Genomic DNA, 19,836 nt, shown 5'->3' with positions numbered 1-19,836 from the left:
GGGTAGAGGTTAAAACTGAGTGCTTAGAGATCTCTGGGACTTGATGAAGGAATGTTGTAGGTTACTGAACCCGTACAGAAGAGGTGTGCAGCCATCTGTTAATCACTGCTGAGAGCCAAGTATGAATTAAAGCATGTATTTCTGCTTTTTAGTTATTTCAATTATCTTGTTATAAATATGACCGACCCAAGGGAAGCACATTTAGATTGTAGCTTCTATGAAACCAACCATAAATCCCTGATTGTCAGGCCCTGTCAGTGTCGATCAGTACAGCTCAACACTTGAAGTATATGCTGAAAGAAAGACAAATATGGTTTGTTGTGGGCACAAGCTGTATAGCTGTATACATGCTAAAGTGTTAAGGGACAGCATTTTCCAATTCTTGTACTGTATGTAGGCTGAAGTAAATGGCTGAAGTCAACAGGCAAACACTCCAGCTGTTTATCTATTCTGGAATCACATTTTCAGCGAGTACAAATGAAATGGAAAATGAAGTTGCATCTCTGGTCACAGCAGTGGTTTACAGATACTTGGCTTGCCTCAAAACAATCTCTGGTCACAGCAGTGGTTTACAGATACTTGGCTTGCCTCGAAACAATCTCTGGTCACAGCAGTGGTTTACAGATACTTGGCTCGCCTCAAAACACATGCCTTTTGCTTGTGTACATACAGTAAGACACAACATTGACTATGGGTGTCTCAGAAAATAAGTTGTGACTTGTCTAGACATTTACATTACCTTTTTCAATATTACAGTAATCTAAATAGTTAAAATGCTCTAAATGACTGATACCACAGAACCATGACTACCATGGTAAAATAGTTTTAATTCACCTTACATAACATTCTGAAAGCGTGTTGACTGTAATGGCAGTGAATACACACAAGTTGGGAAAATAACTATTATGGGCCAACTTCCCACTGCATCCTTCACCTCTAACATTTTCGCCTAATGTTTTAATCCTTGATGAAGAAACACCCTCTATTCAGCACACATCTACAGTATACCTCAGGTCCCTGAATGTGAATGCACATCCAGGTCGACCTTCCCTTCAATTGGGTGTGTGACTGATGGGCACCCTGCCAGCTGACATGTACCAGTCAGCCTTTTCACAGGGACTATAACTTTGAAGCTTTTAAAGCACTTTGAGCAGGCTTGGGGCTTCACTCAAAGTCAGTCCAGCCTCTTAGTAGTGAGGGTGAGACCCAATGAGGTGTCTAATGTCTTTGTCGAAGATGTGGTCTGTTGCCTCAATCAATCAAATATATTTTATAGAGCCCTTTTTATATCAGCAGTTGTCAAAAAGGGCTTGACAGATACCCAACCTAAAACCCCAAAGAGCACACAATGCAGAGACAGAAGCACAGTGGCTAGAAGAAACTCCCCTAGAAGGCATGAACCAAGTAGAAATGTATTGTGTTCCGGTTCCTATAGCCAATTCGATACTTGTTTCATTAGGAGTAGACTTTTATGCTCAGAGATTGGAGTCCCTATATAATCCTCTATACTTATATTCATATTACTGGATATTGCTGTGTGATACTTGGTAGTCATAAGGTGGGCAGTGCTGTTTGTACTCAGTGTTCTCGTTGGTGGTGATTACTGTTTCTTTCTCAGTCTTACCAAAGTGGGCGTTATTGGTTAACAGGATGTTCACCGAGGAGGGCACGGCTGTTTTTCAGCAAGGGAGAAAGATTTTGGTAATTGAGGGTCTATTGACTCTGGCCCCTTTCCAGAGGCAGATATCTGGCAGAGTCTCAAGTGCACATACTATATGACCCCTCCCAGCAACACAAACATAATTCACATATGTCCTAATGTGCCCACAGAGGTCCTATATGATCATGTTAGAGAAATGTATATGTACCTACAACTATAACTGTTTTTTTGTTGTATGACATCAAGTTCTTTTCAGTACTGAACTTGGTGGTGCTACCCAGTTAATGGCCCTTTGTGTTCAAGGGTAAATATGGTTGGTTCCCTTTACAGCAGTTAGAGATGGGGACACATTTGATATTGTTTTATTTACAGGCTTGATGTTTTGGAGTAATTAGGTCATGGTTGTAAATCAATGGCAAAATAAACAATGTTTTGGTTGGAGTTATGATTTACCTCTGTACAAAGTGCATTGGGTATACTTTTAATCGATACGGATAACATGAGAATATACTGTACATGAAGGAATATTTCAATGGATATTATGTGATGTTATGATTTACTTTATCTACCCTCCAAGGACACCCAAGTATGTAAAAACAGAACAAACAAAACCCTAGAAATAAAATATACTATAAACTGACCAGGTCACTGAGGAAACTATAACCTGGGGTTTTTGGAATATAAAGTGTCACTAGATGATACAATATATGGCTATCCAATACTTTCTCATTATAAGTTAGCCCCCCTCGGCTATAGCCTATATCAGGGCTCTCCAACCCTGTTCCTGGAGAGCTACTATGCTGTAGGTTTTCACTCCAACCCTAATCTAGCTCATGTTATTCTAATAAATAGCTGGGTTATAAACTGAATCAGGTTAGTTACAACTAGGGTTGGAGTGAAAACCTACAGGAGGGTAGCTCTCTGGGAACACGGTTGGAGAGTCTTGGCCTACAGTATATAATAAGCAAACACACACAGAACAGGCTCCGGAGGAGATGGCTGTCGTTTTTCGGGCTCCTAACCAATTGTGCTATTGTGTGTGGTTTTTCGTGTAACTTATTTTGTACATAATGTTTCTGCCACCGGCTCTCAGGACCTAAAATAGCTTCTGAATATCAGAACAGCGATTACTCTCCTCATACTGGGCAATGATTGTTTTCTTAATGACAAGTCGGACGCAAAGAATTTACTTCAGACACTGGAAAAGGCCAAAATCTCTGTCCTTCGCATGAAGAAGAGACGGAGATATAGGGGACGTAGGTCGGGATGCCTTATAAGAATCCAACGGAGAGTGGGTAATCCGCCTCTACAATCCGCACTATTAGACAACGTGCGATTATTGGATAATAAACTGGATGAGCTCCGATCAAGACTATCCTACTAACAGGAAATTTAAAAACTGTAATCTTATGTTTCACCGAGACGTGGCTGAACGACGACATGGATAACATACAGCTGGCTGGGTTTTCCGTGCATCGGCAAGATAGAACAGCTGCCTCCGATAAGACAAGGGGTGGTGGTCTGTGTCAATTTGTCAATAACAGCTGGTGCCGAAATCTAATATTAAGGCAGTCTCAAGATTTTGCTCGCCTGAGGTAGAGTATCTCATGATAAGCTGTAGACCACACTGTTTACCAAGAGAGTTGTCTTCAATATTTTTCATAAGGGTTTTCCGTGCATCGGCAAGATAGAACAGCTGCCTCCGATAAGACAAGGGGTGGTGGTCTGTGTCAATTTGTCAATAACAGCTGGTGCCGAAATCTAATATTAAGGCAGTCTCAAGATTTTGCTCGCCTGAGGTAGAGTATCTCATGATAAGCTGTAGACCACACTGTTTACCAAGAGAGTTGTCTTCAATATTTTTCATAAGCTGTCCATATACCACCACAAACCAATGCTGGCACTAAGACCCAACTCAGCGAGCTGTATAAAACCATAAGCAAACAAGAAAATGCTCATCCAGAGGCGGTGCAGGGAAACTTAAATCCATTTTACCTCATTTCTACCAGCATTTTAAATGTGCAACCAGAGGGAAAAAAACTCTAGACCACCTTTACTCGACACACAGAGACGCGTGCAAAGCTCTCCCTCCCCCTCCATTTGGCAAATCTGACCTTAATTCTATCCTCATGATTCCTGCTTACAAGCAAAAACTAAAGCAGGAAGTACCAGTAACTCGCTCCATACGGAAGTGGTCAGATGACACAGATGCTAAGCTACAGGCCTGTTTTTCGTGATACTTTCGATGACACCACATCAAATAAAATAACATTGTATTGATCACATACATGTGTTTAGCAGACGCTGTTGTGGGTGTTGCGAAATTATTGTGTTTCTAGCTCCAACAGTGCAGTAATATCTAACAATTAATATCACAACAATACACACAATACACACAAATCTAAAGTATAGGAATGGAATTAACAATATATAACAATCGGTCACTGGCTTCATCAATAAGTGCATTGATAATGTCATCCCTACAGTGACCATACGTACATAACCCTACCAGAAGCCATGGATTACATGCAACATCTGCACTGAGCTAAAGGGTAGAGCTGCCACTTTCAAGGAATCCCGTTATGCCCTCCAACGAACCATCAAACTTGGCAAAGCGTCAATTTAGGACTAAGATTGAATCCTACCACACCGGCTCCGACACTCGTCGGATGTGACAGGGCTATTACGGACTAGAAAGGGAAGCACAGTCGCAAGCTTCCCGGTGACACAAGCCTACCAGATGAGCTAAATGACTTCTATGCGTGCTTCGAGGCAAGCAACACTGAAGCATACATATGAGAGCACCAGCTGTTCCATGACAACTGTGTGATCACGCTCTCCATAGCCGATGTGAGTAAGACCTTTTAAACAGGTCAACATCCTCAAGGCCGCAAGCCCAGACGGATTACCAGGACGTGTACTCAAAGCATGCGCTGACCAACTGTCAAGTGTCTTCACTGACATTTTCAACCTGTACCTGACCAAGTCTGTAATACCAACATGTTTTCGCAGACCACCATAGTCCCTGTGCCAAAGAACACCAAGGTAATCTTCCTAAATGACTACTGACCCGTAGCACTCACATTTGTAGCCATGAAGTAATTTGAAGGGCTGATCATGTCTAACATCAACAGCATTATCCCAGAAACCCTATACCCACTCCAATTTGCATACCGCCGCAACAGATCCACACTGCCCTTTTCCACCTGGACAAAAGGAACCCCTACATGAGAATGCTATTCATTGACTACATCTCAGTGTTCAACACCACAGTGCCCTTAAAGCTCATCACTAAGCTAAGGACTGGAACTAAAAACCTCCCTCTGCAACTGGATCCTGGACTTCCTGATGGGTCACCCCCAGGTGGTAATGGTAAGTTAAAACACATCTACCACACTGATCCTCAACACGGTGGCCCCTCAGGGGTGTGTGCTCAGTCCCTTCCTGCGCTCCCTGTTCACCCATAACTGCATGGCCAAACACGACTCCAACACCATCATTAAGTTTGCAGACGACACAACAGTGGTAGGCCTGATCACCGACAACGATGAGACAGTTCATAGGGAGGAGGTCAGAGACCTAGCAGTGTGGTGGCAGGATAACAAGCTCTCCCTCAACGTGATCAAGACAAAGGAGATGATCGTGGATTACAGGAAAGGAGGAACGAGCACACCCCCATTCTCATTGACGGGGCTGTAGTGGAGAAGGTTGAGAACTTCAAATTCCTTGGTGTCCACATCACCAACAAACTATCATGGTCCAAACACCCCAAGACAGTCATGAAGAGGGCACGACAATGCCTATTCCCCTCAGGAGACTGAAGAGATTCTGCATGGGTCCTCAGATCCTAAAAAAGTTCTACAGATGCACCATCGAGAGCATCCTGACTGGTTGCATCTCCGCCTGGTATGGCAACTACTCTGCCACCAACCGCAAGGCTCTACCGAGGGAAACGTGTACAGCCTAGTACATCACTGGGGCTAATCTTCCTGACATCCAGGACTTCTATACCAGGCGGTGTCAGAGGAACGCCCTAAACATTCCCAAAGACTCCAGCCACCCTAGTCATAGACTGTTCTCACTGCTACCGCACAGCAAGCGGTACCGGAGTGGCAAGTCTAGGTCCAAAAGGCATCTTAACAGATTCTACCCCCTAGCCATAAGACTTCTGAGCATCTAATAAAATGGCTACCCCCAACCCCTCCCAACCCCCTCACCATTTGTACGCTGCTGTTACTCTGTTTATTATCTATGCAGTCACTTTACCACTACCTACATGTACATATTACTTCAATTACCTTGACTAACCGGTACCCCCTGTATATATCCTCATTACTGTTATTTTATTGTTGCTCTTTAATTTGTTATTTTTACATTTTCTTCTTATTTTCTTTTTTATAGTTTATTTTAGTAAAACCACATTATTGATTAAGGGCTTTTAAGTAAGCATTTCACTGTAAGGCCTACACCTATTTTGGGTTCCCGGCCGGTCTAAGGCACTGCATCTCAGTGCTAGAGTCGTCCCTACAGACCCAGGTTCGAATCCAGACTGTATCACATCCAGCCATGATCGGGAGTCCCATAGGGCGGCGCACAATTAGCCCAGCATTGTCCGGGTTAGGGTTTGGCCGTCGTTGTAAATTTTGAATTTGTTCTTAATGGACTTGCCTTGTTAAATAAAGATTAAATTAAATAAAAACCTGTTGTATTCGGCGCATGTGACAAACAAAATGTGATTTGATCTTGATTTGATAAACACCCTTTAGTGGGTGGGTTGATAACGGTCTCTGTAATGTTTATGTAATAACTTGGTAATTAACTATTAAATGAATTACAGCAACCACATTCGTTTGCTGATTGTTATGTTTGAGTGGATCAGTTGCTAAATGCATGGTCTGTCACCATAAGTGTGTTTTCAAGTTTTCTTTATGCCCCATGGCATTGAAGCTTATGATAAACTTGATAGATCAGTAAAGGCCATTTGAAATTCTGAGCAACCACATGTAAGTAGCCTAAGCAGCAATTATAATTCATGTATAAATTATGTTAATTAGTTCAACGTCAGCATATCTTTCTATGGGCACATGTTGTTCATCAGCTTGTGCCCTTTGAGGATCATAATTAGCAGAGTAAATATAGCTCAGCACTCTCACATCATCAGGGGTGGCAGGGTAGCCTAGTGTTTAGAAACTAGTTTAGAAACTAGTAAATTGAAGGTTGCAAGTTCAAATTCCCGAGCTGACAAGGTACAAATCTGTTGTTCTGCCCCTGAACAGGCAGTTAACCCACTGTTCCTAGGCCGTCATTGAAAATAATAATTTGTTCTGAACTGACTTGCCTAGTAAAATAAAATATGTTGCACAGAGGAGCTGAAACATGTTAAGAGTAACATTTTTATTTTACCTTTATTTAACTAGCCAAGTCAGTTAAGAACAAATTCCTATTTGTACCTTGTCAGCTCGGGGGTTTGAACTTGCAACCTTCAGGTTACGAGCCCAACGCTCTAACCACTAGGATACCCTGCCGCCCCAATGACACTGAACCTGCCATCTAAGCATAATTAGTAACATGGGTGCACTATTAGCATACATAATATTGTTCACACAGTTTCCACTGGCATATTTACTTTAATAAAAATGCATTTGACTACATTAGACCTCAAGACCGTGTTATTGATATACCCACAATTATTTTATTAGATGCTCTGTCTGAGAGAGACTAATAAATACAGTGTTGTAATGATATACTGTATACAATGCAAATGTTCTGCCATTACAATCCCTTTTTCAGGCTTAGCCAAGGTCCAAGTGTCCCATGTGATTTGGACAAGCCCCGAGCAGTACTTTCTCATAAATGATTGATTTAGGGCAAAATCAACCTGTTTTCAGTACATCACCACCAGCCCTGCCCTCCCTGTAACTACTTTGTTCTCCCTTTTCCCATCATTATCCTTCCAACCAAGGGTCACCTTTTCACCATATGGATCCAGGATGCAGCCTAAATATGTCAAGTTAGTGGCTATAAATACCAGGTTGGAATTAAAAGGCCTCTTCAGTGGGTTCCCTGTTGGCTTCTCTTCTCCATATGGTAGAGCCATATGGTGGAGCATGAACATGTGGCCATGCACAGTATGTACATGTTTGTGTAAAATTCCCCTGGTAACACGCTGCTATCATTTATGATTTGCTGTGTGGTGCAATACATCAGGCTGTGTGAGTGCAAGGTTGGGGCACTTTGACCATCTCTAGGCAAAATAAAAATAAACAGTCAATGTGTTTCTTCTCTTTTGCAGTCTCAGCAGAAATGCATCGTAATCTTCGCTTTGGTGTGCTGTTTCGCTGTCCTGGTGGCCTTGATCTTCTCGGCGGTGGATGTCTGGGGAGAGGATGAAGACGGTATAACAGAAGAGAACTGTAACAAGAACTGCAGGTGAGATATCTTCCAGCCATGACAATCTCTCAATTTCAAGATTATATTAATCTGCCTCTCTCTATACACTATAATAACACTGTCAATCAAGTATGTTATTTCAGCTGGATACATAAATACACTATACATACAAAAGTATGTGGACACCTCTTCAAATGAGTCGATTTGGCTGTTTCAGCCACACCCGTTGCTGACAGGTGTATAAAATTGAGCACACAGCCATGCAATCTCCAAAGACAAACATTGGCAGTAGAATGGCATTATTGAAGAGCTCCGTAAATTTCAACGTGGCACTGTCATAGGATGCCACCTTTCCAACAAGTCATTTGGTCAAATTTCTGCCCTGCTAAAGCTGCCCCAGTCAACTGGAAGTGCTGCAATGGTGAATTGGAAACGTCTAGAAGTAACAACGGCTCAGCCGTGAAGTGGTAGCCCACACAAGCTCACACAACGGGACCGCCGAGGGCTGAAGCGCGTAGCATGTAAAAATCATCTGTCCTCAGTTCCAAGACTTACTATCGAGTTCCAAACTGCCTCTGAAAGCAAAGTCAACACAAGAACTGTTCTTTGGCAGTTTCATGAAATGGGTTTCCATGGCCGAGCAGCCACACACAAGCCTAAGATCACTATGCGCAATGCCAAGCGTCGGCTGGAGTGGTTTAAAGCTCGCCGCCATTGGACTCTGAAGCAGTGGAAACGCGTTCTCTTGAGTGATTAATCACACTTCACCATCTGGCAGTCCGTTGGACAAATCTGGATTTGACAGATGCCAGGAGAACACTTCCTGCCCCAATGCATAGTGCTAACTTTAAAGTTTGGAGGAAGAGGAATAATGGTATGGGGCTGTTTTTCATTGTTCAGGCTAGGCCACTTAGTTCCAGTGAAGAGAAATCTTTGATTCAGCTGGACAATGCCCCTGTGCACAAAGCGAGGTCCATACAGAAATGGTTTGTCAAGATCGGTGTGGAAGAACTTGACTGGTCTGCAGAGAGCCCTGACCTCAACTCCATTGAACACCTTTGGGATCAATTGGAACGCCGACTGTGTGCCAGGCCTAATCGCTCAAAATTAGCGCCAAACCTCATTAATGTTCTTGTGGCTGAATGGAAGCAAGTCCCCGCAGCAATGTTCCAACATTTAGTGGAAAGCCTTCCCAGAAGCTTAGAGGCTGTTATAGCAACAAAGGGGGGACCAGCTCCAAAGTAATGACCATGATTTGGAATGAGATGTTCGACGAGCAGGTTTCCACATACCTTTTGTCATGTAGTGTACACTGTTCCATTTGAATGCATTCCATTGCTAGCCCATCAACATGATACCAGCAATCAGGCTTGTGTGTATTTCAGCCAGACAAAAGAGTATAGGGAATGAATCCTCCAATTTCATGGTGCATGTAGCCATGTCTTCCTCTGCAGATTCATTTGAGGCAGGCAGGCAGGCACATGGTTGGTTATTACTCAATTGGACTCTACTCTCTGTTCCATTAGTAAATCATCTGCCTGTGTGCACTGGCTCAGGTTGCTTGTTACCAGAATCTCTCTCCCTCTCCAGACATTTATCTGCACCCTCAAGAGCAATCTGTCCGACATCTCTCTCCTCAATGAGGGTAGAAAATGTAATTCCAACTTCTAAAGTTGAAATTGATTTTTGTTACTCTGTGGGGCCCCTGGGACTTTGAGACAAGAGAGAGAGGCATTTGTTCACACATCACCAAAAATATACATTTATTGTCCTGGCATCATCAAAGGGCCAGGGTGGGTACAGTCATTTCTCACCACTTAGTCAAATAGAAATGCTCCTCCTGCGCTGATGCGTCTTCGCAGTGTGCCTAAATCCCTACACCACAGTGTTTGTTTCTGTTATGCAGATTTCCTTTAATCAGGATACTCTTTAGAGTGGGAAGAATCATGCTTGGTAAGCAAATACGCACTTCTGAAACGAGATGGCATTCTATTGGACTGCATCGATGACAGGGCACATCTGAAAGCATTGTATGAGGAATCATTTATCTTGAGCCATGGATTTGATTGTTTGAGGAATAGGAGAATCCACCGTGCTCATTCAGTTAGAGTGGACCTAGCTTAGTCCGCTAAGTCAGTCAGGTGTAGATAAAATCAATGACTTCTATCTCAGAATCCGGCATATGTAATATTTTATGTCTCATAGGCCAACAGGCCTCACAGACCTTTGTGAGGCAGGGATCAAAGGCCATGTTTACATCAGCCACAATAACAGAATATTTTATCAAATGAAAATCTTGTGTGCAGATCAGAAAGCATAAACTACTGTGCTGCGTCAGACATTTTCACGGCTCAGGCTGCAGTGTGTCAGAGAGAAGCTCAGAATGATCAACACACTGTAGTGTTGCTTTCGTCCTTATGACTCTTTGCAAGCTGTCAGTATTTGGAGCCACTGTTGATCTTGGCTACATCTCCATGCTGTCAACTTGGGCTAATTTAGGATGTCTTGCATTGCCTGATCCCATTGGCTCCAGTCTTAGCATCAATTGCCTGGGATTGTGAATGGCATGATGTTTAGAATGATTGGGGTTCTCTTAAAGATTAAATGTAGCTATGCCATGGTAGAGCTTAGTGAACGTAATGTACTGTAAGCAGTATGAGGGCTGATAGCATCTCTCTTGATCATTTTCTCTTGTAAGAGTTACTTTTGCATGTGCTGATGTACTTTCCATACTTTTCAGACATATACTGTTTAAGCTCTTTTATTTCCCGATACCAGAAAATATGGCTTGAATGAGTAATGTCTAACTGTCAATGTCACGCCCTGGTCGAAATATATTGTGTTTGTCTGTATTTATTTGGTCAGGCCGGGGTGTGACATGGGTTTATTGTGGCGTGTTTTTGTCTTGGGGGTGTCTAGCATAGTCTATGGCTGCCTGAGGCGGTTCTCAATCAGAGGCAGGTGATTATCGTTGTCTCTGATTGGGAACCATATTTAGGCAGCCATAATCTGAGTGTTTCGTGGGTGATTGTTCCTGTCTCTGTGTTTGTTGTCACCAGATAGGCTGTATAGGTTTTCACGGTCCGTTTGTTGTTTTGTATTGTTCGTTCGTTCTTCGTCATTAAACATGTATCAAAGATACCACGCTGCATTTTGGTCCGACTCTCCTTCACCAGACGAGAACCGTTACAGTCAACCTATACCCAATTGTCAAACTGTGCACACTGCAATACAAGGTCAAACCATATCAAACCATTCATGCCTAACATCAACTAATGCATTATAATGATGATATTCTTCCTTACCACTTTAGGTTCATCTAAATATTTCTTTGATGACAACATTATAGATAGCCACTAAGATGTGATCCTATTGTGCATTCCTCTATATGTCTAATTGCTGGTATTGAATGTTGGTTGACGAGGTACATATTGATCCAAGGCCGTGTAGTGGCAGGCTTGAAACCAAATACTGTAGTTTCCGGATGGTGATGGATCTAGAAAATCCTTACACTGGTATTATTTTACTGGAAGACCTTTGATGAGAATATCTCTATGAAATCCACTGCCCCTGATACTGCAGTTGGAATACTATACTGTTGTGGGACCTTTATTGTGATAACATAATGTGTTTGAATCTTATTTAAAAATGTTATTCTGGCTGTTGGGAGAGGAGCAAAGGTTCATGGGCAATGTTCCCTATAAGCTGCGTGGGTGCATAGCTCCCCAGGACTGCCGCGCAGAAGACACATCAACCCGCGCTGCGAAGTACAGTTGAACTTTACTCAACTTTCTAGTTTTCCCCTTTAGTTAAAACACTATCAATGTTTCCCTATACTGTGGGAGTTGTGATCGAATCAACACAATATTAGTCACTTTCAATGCAACATCCCGAAACAAAACAAATTATGCTAGATTTAGTATGCAAAACTAACTATGCGCGAGATTTTATTGTAGGCAGAGTGTATTGGAGTAGGATTCAATTGCACTGACAGGCAAGACTCAGGCCCATACTCTACACAGACCGGTGTGGCATAACCAATCAGAGCTGCAGTAGACCTACAGTATATGCAAATAGACCCTTGCCATATATGGATCTGTGCCATTAACTTTGAACTGGACTATGTTTATGACATGAGTGGCTGCGAGTAGATGCACTAGTTTTGAGATCAAAGCGAGAGCTGCATGTAGCCACATGAGCACATTTTTTCATATTATTTTCTAGTAGGTGAGTTATTAGCCCAGTTATAGCTAATTTCTAGTCATCAATGGGGGAGTGGTTGCTTGTTACAAGAGCACAAAACGTGTGTATTTCTAGACATATTTGAAAAGCAAGTCAGGTAAAGAGCTTTTTTTTCTTAAATGGGCAGTGTTGTATTTTGAGACGGTCTTGAATAAGCTAAGTAGCCAATAGGCAGAGGGTAACACAAGTTGTTTGATTCTCTGTAGTAAAGGTGTGCAGTGGTGTAAAGTAATTAAGTAAAAATACTTCAATGTGCTACTTAAGTCGTTTTTGGGGGTATCTGAACTTTACTATTTATATTTTTACTTTGCTACATTCCTAAAGAAAATAATGTAATTTTTACCCCATACATTTTCCCTGACACCCAAAAGTACTCTTTACATTTTGACAGGAAAATGGTCCAATTCACACACTTATCAAGAAAACTTCCCTAGTCGTCTCTACTGCCTCTGATCTGGAGGACTCACTAAACACAAATGCTTTGTTTGTAAATTATGTCTGAGTGTGCCCCTTGCTATCCGTAAAAAAAATTGGTTCCATCTGCTTTGCTTAATATAAGGAATTAGAACTGGTTTATACTTTTTCTTAAGTACATTTTAGAAATTCCATTTAAGTATATTTAAAACCAAATATTGTTTTACTTTTACTCAAGTAGTATTTTACTGGGTGACTTTCACTTTTACTTGAGTCATTTTCTATTAAGGTATCTTTACTTATACTCAAGTATGACAATTGAGTACCTTTTCCACCACTGATGGTAATAATAATACATGGTATTTTGTAAAGTGGTTTCTTGTATCAAACAACACATGTTTAGTCACCTCCTTGTCTGAAGGACAAGTGGATAAACAGGTTCATGTCAAGTCTTGCATGTTTTTTCCAAAAGTTTAATTGAATGTAGATCTACATTGAACACCACACATTGGCTACTACTGTAGGCTGAATGATAGAAAAAGCTATTTCCATGTTAAAATCTTATGAGATGTATTTTCTCCATTGTTTTTGGTGGTAAGCCACTCTGATAGGCCTACATTAGGATCAAATAGCCACAGTAGCCTACTCAGCCACTGATATAACTGTAACTTAAATCATGTACAGCTTCAGTTTTCACAGTAAATGTGCACCAGAAGTTCCACCGAATTTTCACAATGTTCAAGTTTGCGCTCAGCTGACCTGGCATTTGCACAGTGCCCTAAAATATTTGAGGGAACATTGTACATGGATAACGAATACTTGAGTTTGGAGTGAAAGAAGCCATGCTCTTGCTCATGTTATAATTTTGTCCCGTATAAGTTGTGTAGTACTCTGACATTAAACATCAAGTCTAACACCGAAGTCGCAGTAGTCTGGCTAACACCTCACTTTGAAAGTCTGGAATGGCTCTTCGATGTTGTCAGCATAATGCATAGATAATTAAGGGGTCTGTGCTGGTTGGCCCTCCTGTGTTTTTCTCACTCAAACACCCACACACACAGCTACAGTACACAGCCCCAGACTACTGCCCCCTTCCATACAATGGTTGGATTTTCAAATCCAAACAAGGAGAGAACTCTACCCCTGAGGATTTTTTTCTACATTTGAGAGAACCAATCAAACCCATTGCACAATTTCTAAGGGAATATTGCATTAACAAACAGCCTCCTTTCCAGACCAGTGTATCACAACTCGCAGTTCTCCCTGTGAGTCACCTGAGTCACGTCAGCCAGGCTAAAGTCGCAGTGTCCCTAGTTTACATTGTCATCGGCCTTACAGATTAGTGGTAGCTGGTGATTCATTCAAGAAGAATGAGAGCTTACGAACTCCATGCTGGAGTGTGGATTTTAATTAAATAGCTATCTAGCTCAGTGAGTATTGCCATGAGTACTATGGACAATGCTTTATGCACTCAATGCTTTTTCCAATTGGTAGTTAGTCTTGTCCCATCGCTTCAACTCCCTTATGGACTCAGAAGAGGCAAAGGTTGAGAGCCATCCATTCTCCAAAACACAACCCTGCCAAGCCACACTGCTCGCTTAACCCAGAAGCCAGCCCCGCCAATGTATAGGAGGAAACACATACAACTGGCGACCGTATGCTTGCACCCAGCCCTCCACAGGAGTTGTTAGAGCACAATGGGACAAGGACATCCCGGCCGGCCAAACCCTCCCCTAACCCGGACAACGCTGGCTGCGACACAGCCCTGGATTGAACCTGGGTCTGCAGTGATGCCTCAACTACTGAAATGCAGTGCCTTAGACCACTGCATCACCCGGGAGGCCTGCACTCAATACTTTTAACATTGGTCAGACTGACTACCTAAAACAACTTGGGACCGGTATAATTAAAAAAAAAAAAATATATATATATATATATATATATATATATATAGTACAATTTCAATTGGGATTTTTCTTCAGCTCTTCACAAGGTATTTATGCTAGCTAGCCAGCTCTACTAGCTTGTTAGCTGGTTAGTTAGCTTAGGCAAAGACAGTATGAAGTAGGCAGAAACTGCTTCTCCGATAGAAATCGCTATTTGGCTAGCTAAGCTCATGCGCAGAAATGTCCTCGGGTCTAACGGTTATCTCGTGCCTAACTCAACCACTGAGGTTTTTTTTTTTTTACATTTGAGAGAACCAATCAAACCCATTGCACTGTTTCTGAGAGAATATTACATATTGCATCGTCTTGAAAGGGAAAGATGCACACCCCTAGTAAGTTAGTGTAGCCAGCTATCTAAACTTTAAGTAATCATGGTCAGCAGTAGTGAAAAGTAACTTACCAACTTGATGCACTCACCCATGTAGTAGACAAACTTCAGTCAGAAGTAGCCTTTCTGACACACACCAACTTAAATAGAAACACTAATGTTCATTCCCTTGAGCACCCCTCTAGATCTGCCTCATACAGGACAACTCCCCTGTGTGAGCGTGCCAGGGCTGATCGCTGTGGGACGTGCCACCACAGGAGGTTGGTTGCACCTTAATTGGGGAGGACGGGCTCGTGGTAATGGCTGGAGCGGAATAGGTGGAATGGTATCAAATACATCAAATACATAGTTTGATGCCATTCCATTCGCTATGCTCCAGCCATTCTTACGAGTCGTTCTCCCCTCAGCAGCCTCCACTAGAAGCTACAGCCATCGCCACCAAGAGGTTTACCCAGTCGACAAGTTCTACCCGAAAAGACGACCGCCATCACCTAGCCCGTACGACAGCCATGGCGGGCGTTTCCCCAGCTGCAGCACATATGACAGGCAAAGTCACAGAGGAGAGCAAACTTCGAAACACCACTCTCCAACACCATCGTGTACACGCCATGCACACACACTTTATAGAGACAAAGGTACAGGTAAACAAACTGTAGCTGGAGATGACAGCTGATCTTCAACTGCTTGTCCTGTGGCCAAACAATGAAAAAGCGAACAATGTCAAATGCTACTGTGCAGATCCAAACAGTCATGCTGTCCCCCACTGGACTTTGGGCAGTCCATATTACCGGGGCACAGGCTGGTTACATTGTCTGACAATTTCAGAGACTTTGGTGTGAAGTACACAAATACAAATTGTTACGGATACCAGTATCCTGTGTGTGTGTTTTCTCTCCTTCTCCCCTCACAGGTGAAAATCATCACTCCCCAATCAGTCAACAATCAATCATCAATCAGAAGACACACCTCCTCCTGTTTCCTACCCAATCACAGTTCCTTTCCCTTGGTTTAAAAACCCTGTCAGTTGTTTGCTTGAGAGCTCAATCTCTCTGTAAATGCTATGTCTGTAGGTCTCTGTGGTTCACTCTCTCGTTGTGTATTAACCTCTCTTGTTTGAGCACCTCCATAGCACTTTGTCATCACCTGTGAGTATTGTTTTGGTTATGGTGTTTGATTGCTGGTGGGAAAAGGGGAAACCAAGACAAGTCGCCCATGGGCATACACTACCCGTAGGTAGACTTTGTTAAATACACTAGTTAGAACTGGGCGGACCACCCACTATATTTTTGGTTAGTTAGCTGTTGTTAAAGTAGGCTAGTCTAGCTTAGTTTTTTTTTTTTATACTTATTGTTTCTTTCCTTGGGTCCAGCTCAGCCCCTTTTCCTGCTCCCCCCATTACCGTGTGTTTTTCAAATAAACCTTGAGTTTGACGGTAGATTTCAGTTGTCCTGGTTATTTTGTTCTCACTTTTACTTTGTCACAATTATAATTTGCATGAGTTTTATGTTACGGGTCTCATTACCATCCCCCCTAGACTGTTGGGCCAAAAGGGATTCGTAACACAAATATACTGAAAGACAAAGCAAGCACTTATGTTCTCTGTTGTAACGTGACTACAGAAATGAAGCTACATTGTTCACAAATTTACATTTTTCTACATTGCTGTCCTGAAACATGAATGTTTCTTTTCCTATGGTAAGAGTACTGTGGGACCTTTATTGTGACAGCATAATGTGTGGGAATCTTATTTTGAAATGTTATTCTGGCTCTTGGAAGAGGAGCAAAAGTTCATGGGTAATTCTTCCATGGAAGAAGGGACCACACTCTTGCCTAGTTTTTAAAACATTTACATCATTTAGCAGACTCTTATCCAGAGTGACTTCCAGTATTTATTTTTTGGGGGAGTGCATACTGCTCCCCTGTGGGAATCAAACCCACAACCCTGGCGTTGCAAGCGGCATGCTCTACCAACTGAGCCACATGGGATCTTGTCATGTATAAATTGTGTAGCACTCCAACATTAAACATTGAGTCTAACGCTGAAGTCTCAGTGTCCCTGGTAAACATTCTTATCACGGACCTTACACTATGTTTATATACTTCATACATGACATTATACATGTAAGTCCCCACAAAAATATTATTTTCAAGTCATATAGTGGATAATGAATCAAGGGGCATGAGCACAGTTTGTCAAACTTGTATTTTTGGCTACTGAGTACCAGTGCAATCGGTCTCATAGACAGTCGGTTTATGCACCCAGTGCCCTATAAATTAATGATCTGTTAATTTTTTTTCTGGCACACCTTCAGTCGGTAGCATCCAAGACACACTACCTTGGTCATGTACTATACAGTAACCAGACAGTCTCAAAGTTCTGCCAGCATCTGGAGTGTGAATGAATGAATTGTCTAAGCCACAGCAGTATTATAACTCAACGAAACCCCAGGGTCAGGCCCAGGCTGTGAAATTCTTACTTTTTATTTGGGGAATTTATCACCAAATATTTATCCCCTGTATTTGAGTTATTTCTCAGCAATATATCAGACACTTATTGCTTTACAATAATGCATAATGTTTTTTTATGACTTTTATAACATTGGCATATCTAGTCATTCATCATGCAGTTCCTTCAGAAATTATTCAAAGCCCTTGACTTTTTCCACATTTTGTTGTGTTAAAGCCTGAATTAAAAATGGATTCAATTGTGTGTAACTGGCCTAAACACAATACCCCATAATGTCAAAGTGTAATTCTGTTTATTTTTATTTTGAAATGTATTAAGACATTTCAGCTTTTCATTTTTGAGTCAATAAATAGTCAACCCCTTTGTTATATCAAGTATAAGTTCAGGAGTAAACATGTGCTTAAAAAGTACAATATATTGTATAGACTCACACTGTGTGCAATAATAATGTTTAACATGATTTTTGAATGACTAATCTCTGTACCCTACACATAGTTATCTGTAAGGTCACTCAGTTGAGCAGTGAATTTCAAACACAGATTCAACTACAAAGACCAGGGATGTTTTCCAATGCCTCGCAAAGAGCACTTATTGGTGGATGGGTAAAAAATAAGAAAGCAGACATTGAATATTCCCTTGAGCATGGTGAAGTTATTAATTACACTTTGGATGGTGTCAATACACCCAATACACCCAGTCACTACAACTACAAAGGTACAGGTGTCCTTCCTAACTCAGTTGCCGGAGAGGAAGGAAACCACTCAGGGATTTCACCATGAGGCCAGAGTTTAATTGCAGTGGTAAGAGGGAACTGAGGATGGATCAACATTGTAGTTACTCCACAATACTAACCTAAATGACAGTGAAAAGAAGGAAGCCTGTACATAATACAAATATTCCAAAACATGCATCCTGTTTACAATAAGGCACTAAAGGAAAAACTGTAAAAAATGTGGCAAAGAAATTAACATTGTCCTGAAATCAAAGTGTTATGTTTGGGGTAAATCTAACACATTACTGAATACCATTCTTCATAATTTCAAGCATGGTGGTGGCTGCATCATGTTATGGGTATGCTTGTCATCGGCAAGAACTAGGGATTGTTTAGGATAAAAAGAAATGGAATGGAGCTAAGCACAGGCAAAATCCTAGAGGACAACCTTATTTGCTGCTTTCCAATAAACACAGGGAGACAAATTCACCTTTCAGCAGGACATTGACCTAAAACACAAGGTCAAATATACACGAGTTGCTTACCAAGATGACATTGAATGTCCCTGTGTGGCCTAGTTATAGTGTTGACTTAAATGAGATTGAAAATCTATGGGAAGACATGAAAATGGCTGTCTAGCAATGATCAACAACCAATTTGTCAGAGCTTGAAGAATTTTTTAAATAATGTTCTGGGAAAATCTTAGTGACTTTCCCAGAAAGACTTAAACCTGTAACAGCCAAAGGTGATCATAAGATGTATTCACTCATTTACAATGTGAATACTTACGTAAATGAGATTTCTGTATTTCTAAAAACATGCTTTCACTCTGTCATTATGAGGTATTGTCTGTAAATGGGTGAGAAAATCAATTTAATCCATTTTGATTTTACACTGTAACACAATGTGCTATAAGTCAAGCGTTATGAATACTTTCTGAAGGCACTGTAAATGGGTAACATTCACAGAGCCTTGGATGTTGCTATCAAAATAGCTTCTACCATTTCACATGGCAGTCTGCTCCAGCAAAATGTTTTTTAGACATTATTTACCAAAGTATTCAGACACTTTGCGATGAGACTCTAAATTGAGCTTAGGTGCATCCTGTTTCCATTGTTCATCCTTGATGTTTCTACAACTTCATTGGAGTCCATCTGTGGTAACTTCAATTGATTGGACATGATTTGGCAAGGCACATGCCTGTCTAAGGTCCCACAGTTGACAGTGCATATCAGAGCAAAAACCCAAGCCATGAGGTCGAAGGAATTATCCGTAGTGTTCCGAGACAGGATTGTGTCGAGGCACAGATCTGGGAAAGGGTACCGGAAACTTTCTGCAGCATTGAAGGTCCCCAAGAACACAGTGGCCTCTATTATTCTTAAATGGAAGCAGTTTGGCACCACCAAGACTCTTCCTAGAGCTGGCCGCCCAGCCAAACTGAGCAATCGGGGCAGAAGGGCCTTGCTCAAGGAGGTGACCAAGAACCCGATGGACACTCTGACAGAGTTCCAATGTGGAGATGGGAGAGCCTTCCAGAAGGACAACCATCTCTGCAGCACTCCACCAATCAGGCCTTTATGTTAGAGTGGCCAGATGGAAGCAACTCCTCAGTAAAAGGCACATGACAGCCCACTTTCTGTTTGCCAAAAGGAACCTAAAGGACTCTGACCATGAGAA

The 19,836-nt window shown here is 41.8% G+C and overlaps 1 protein-coding gene across 1 annotated transcript in view; it reads left to right on the top strand.

The window, feature by feature from the left end:
- Positions 1–19,836, top strand: part of LOC135512262 (inactive phospholipase D5-like) — a 99,958-nt gene that overhangs the window by 65,946 nt on the left and 14,176 nt on the right. The window contains exon 2 of the mRNA XM_064934106.1: positions 7,953–8,089. Coding sequence (XP_064790178.1) covers positions 7,953–8,089 — 137 coding nt within the window. The remainder of the gene's footprint in view (positions 1–7,952; positions 8,090–19,836) is intronic.

The sequence above is a fragment of the Oncorhynchus masou genome, chromosome 24 (genome assembly GCF_036934945.1).
Source record: "Oncorhynchus masou masou isolate Uvic2021 chromosome 24, UVic_Omas_1.1, whole genome shotgun sequence".
NCBI lineage: Eukaryota > Metazoa > Chordata > Actinopteri > Salmoniformes > Salmonidae > Oncorhynchus > Oncorhynchus masou.
The sequence above is the reverse complement of the archived record's forward strand: the minus strand, read 5'-3'. Positions and strand labels throughout refer to the sequence as shown.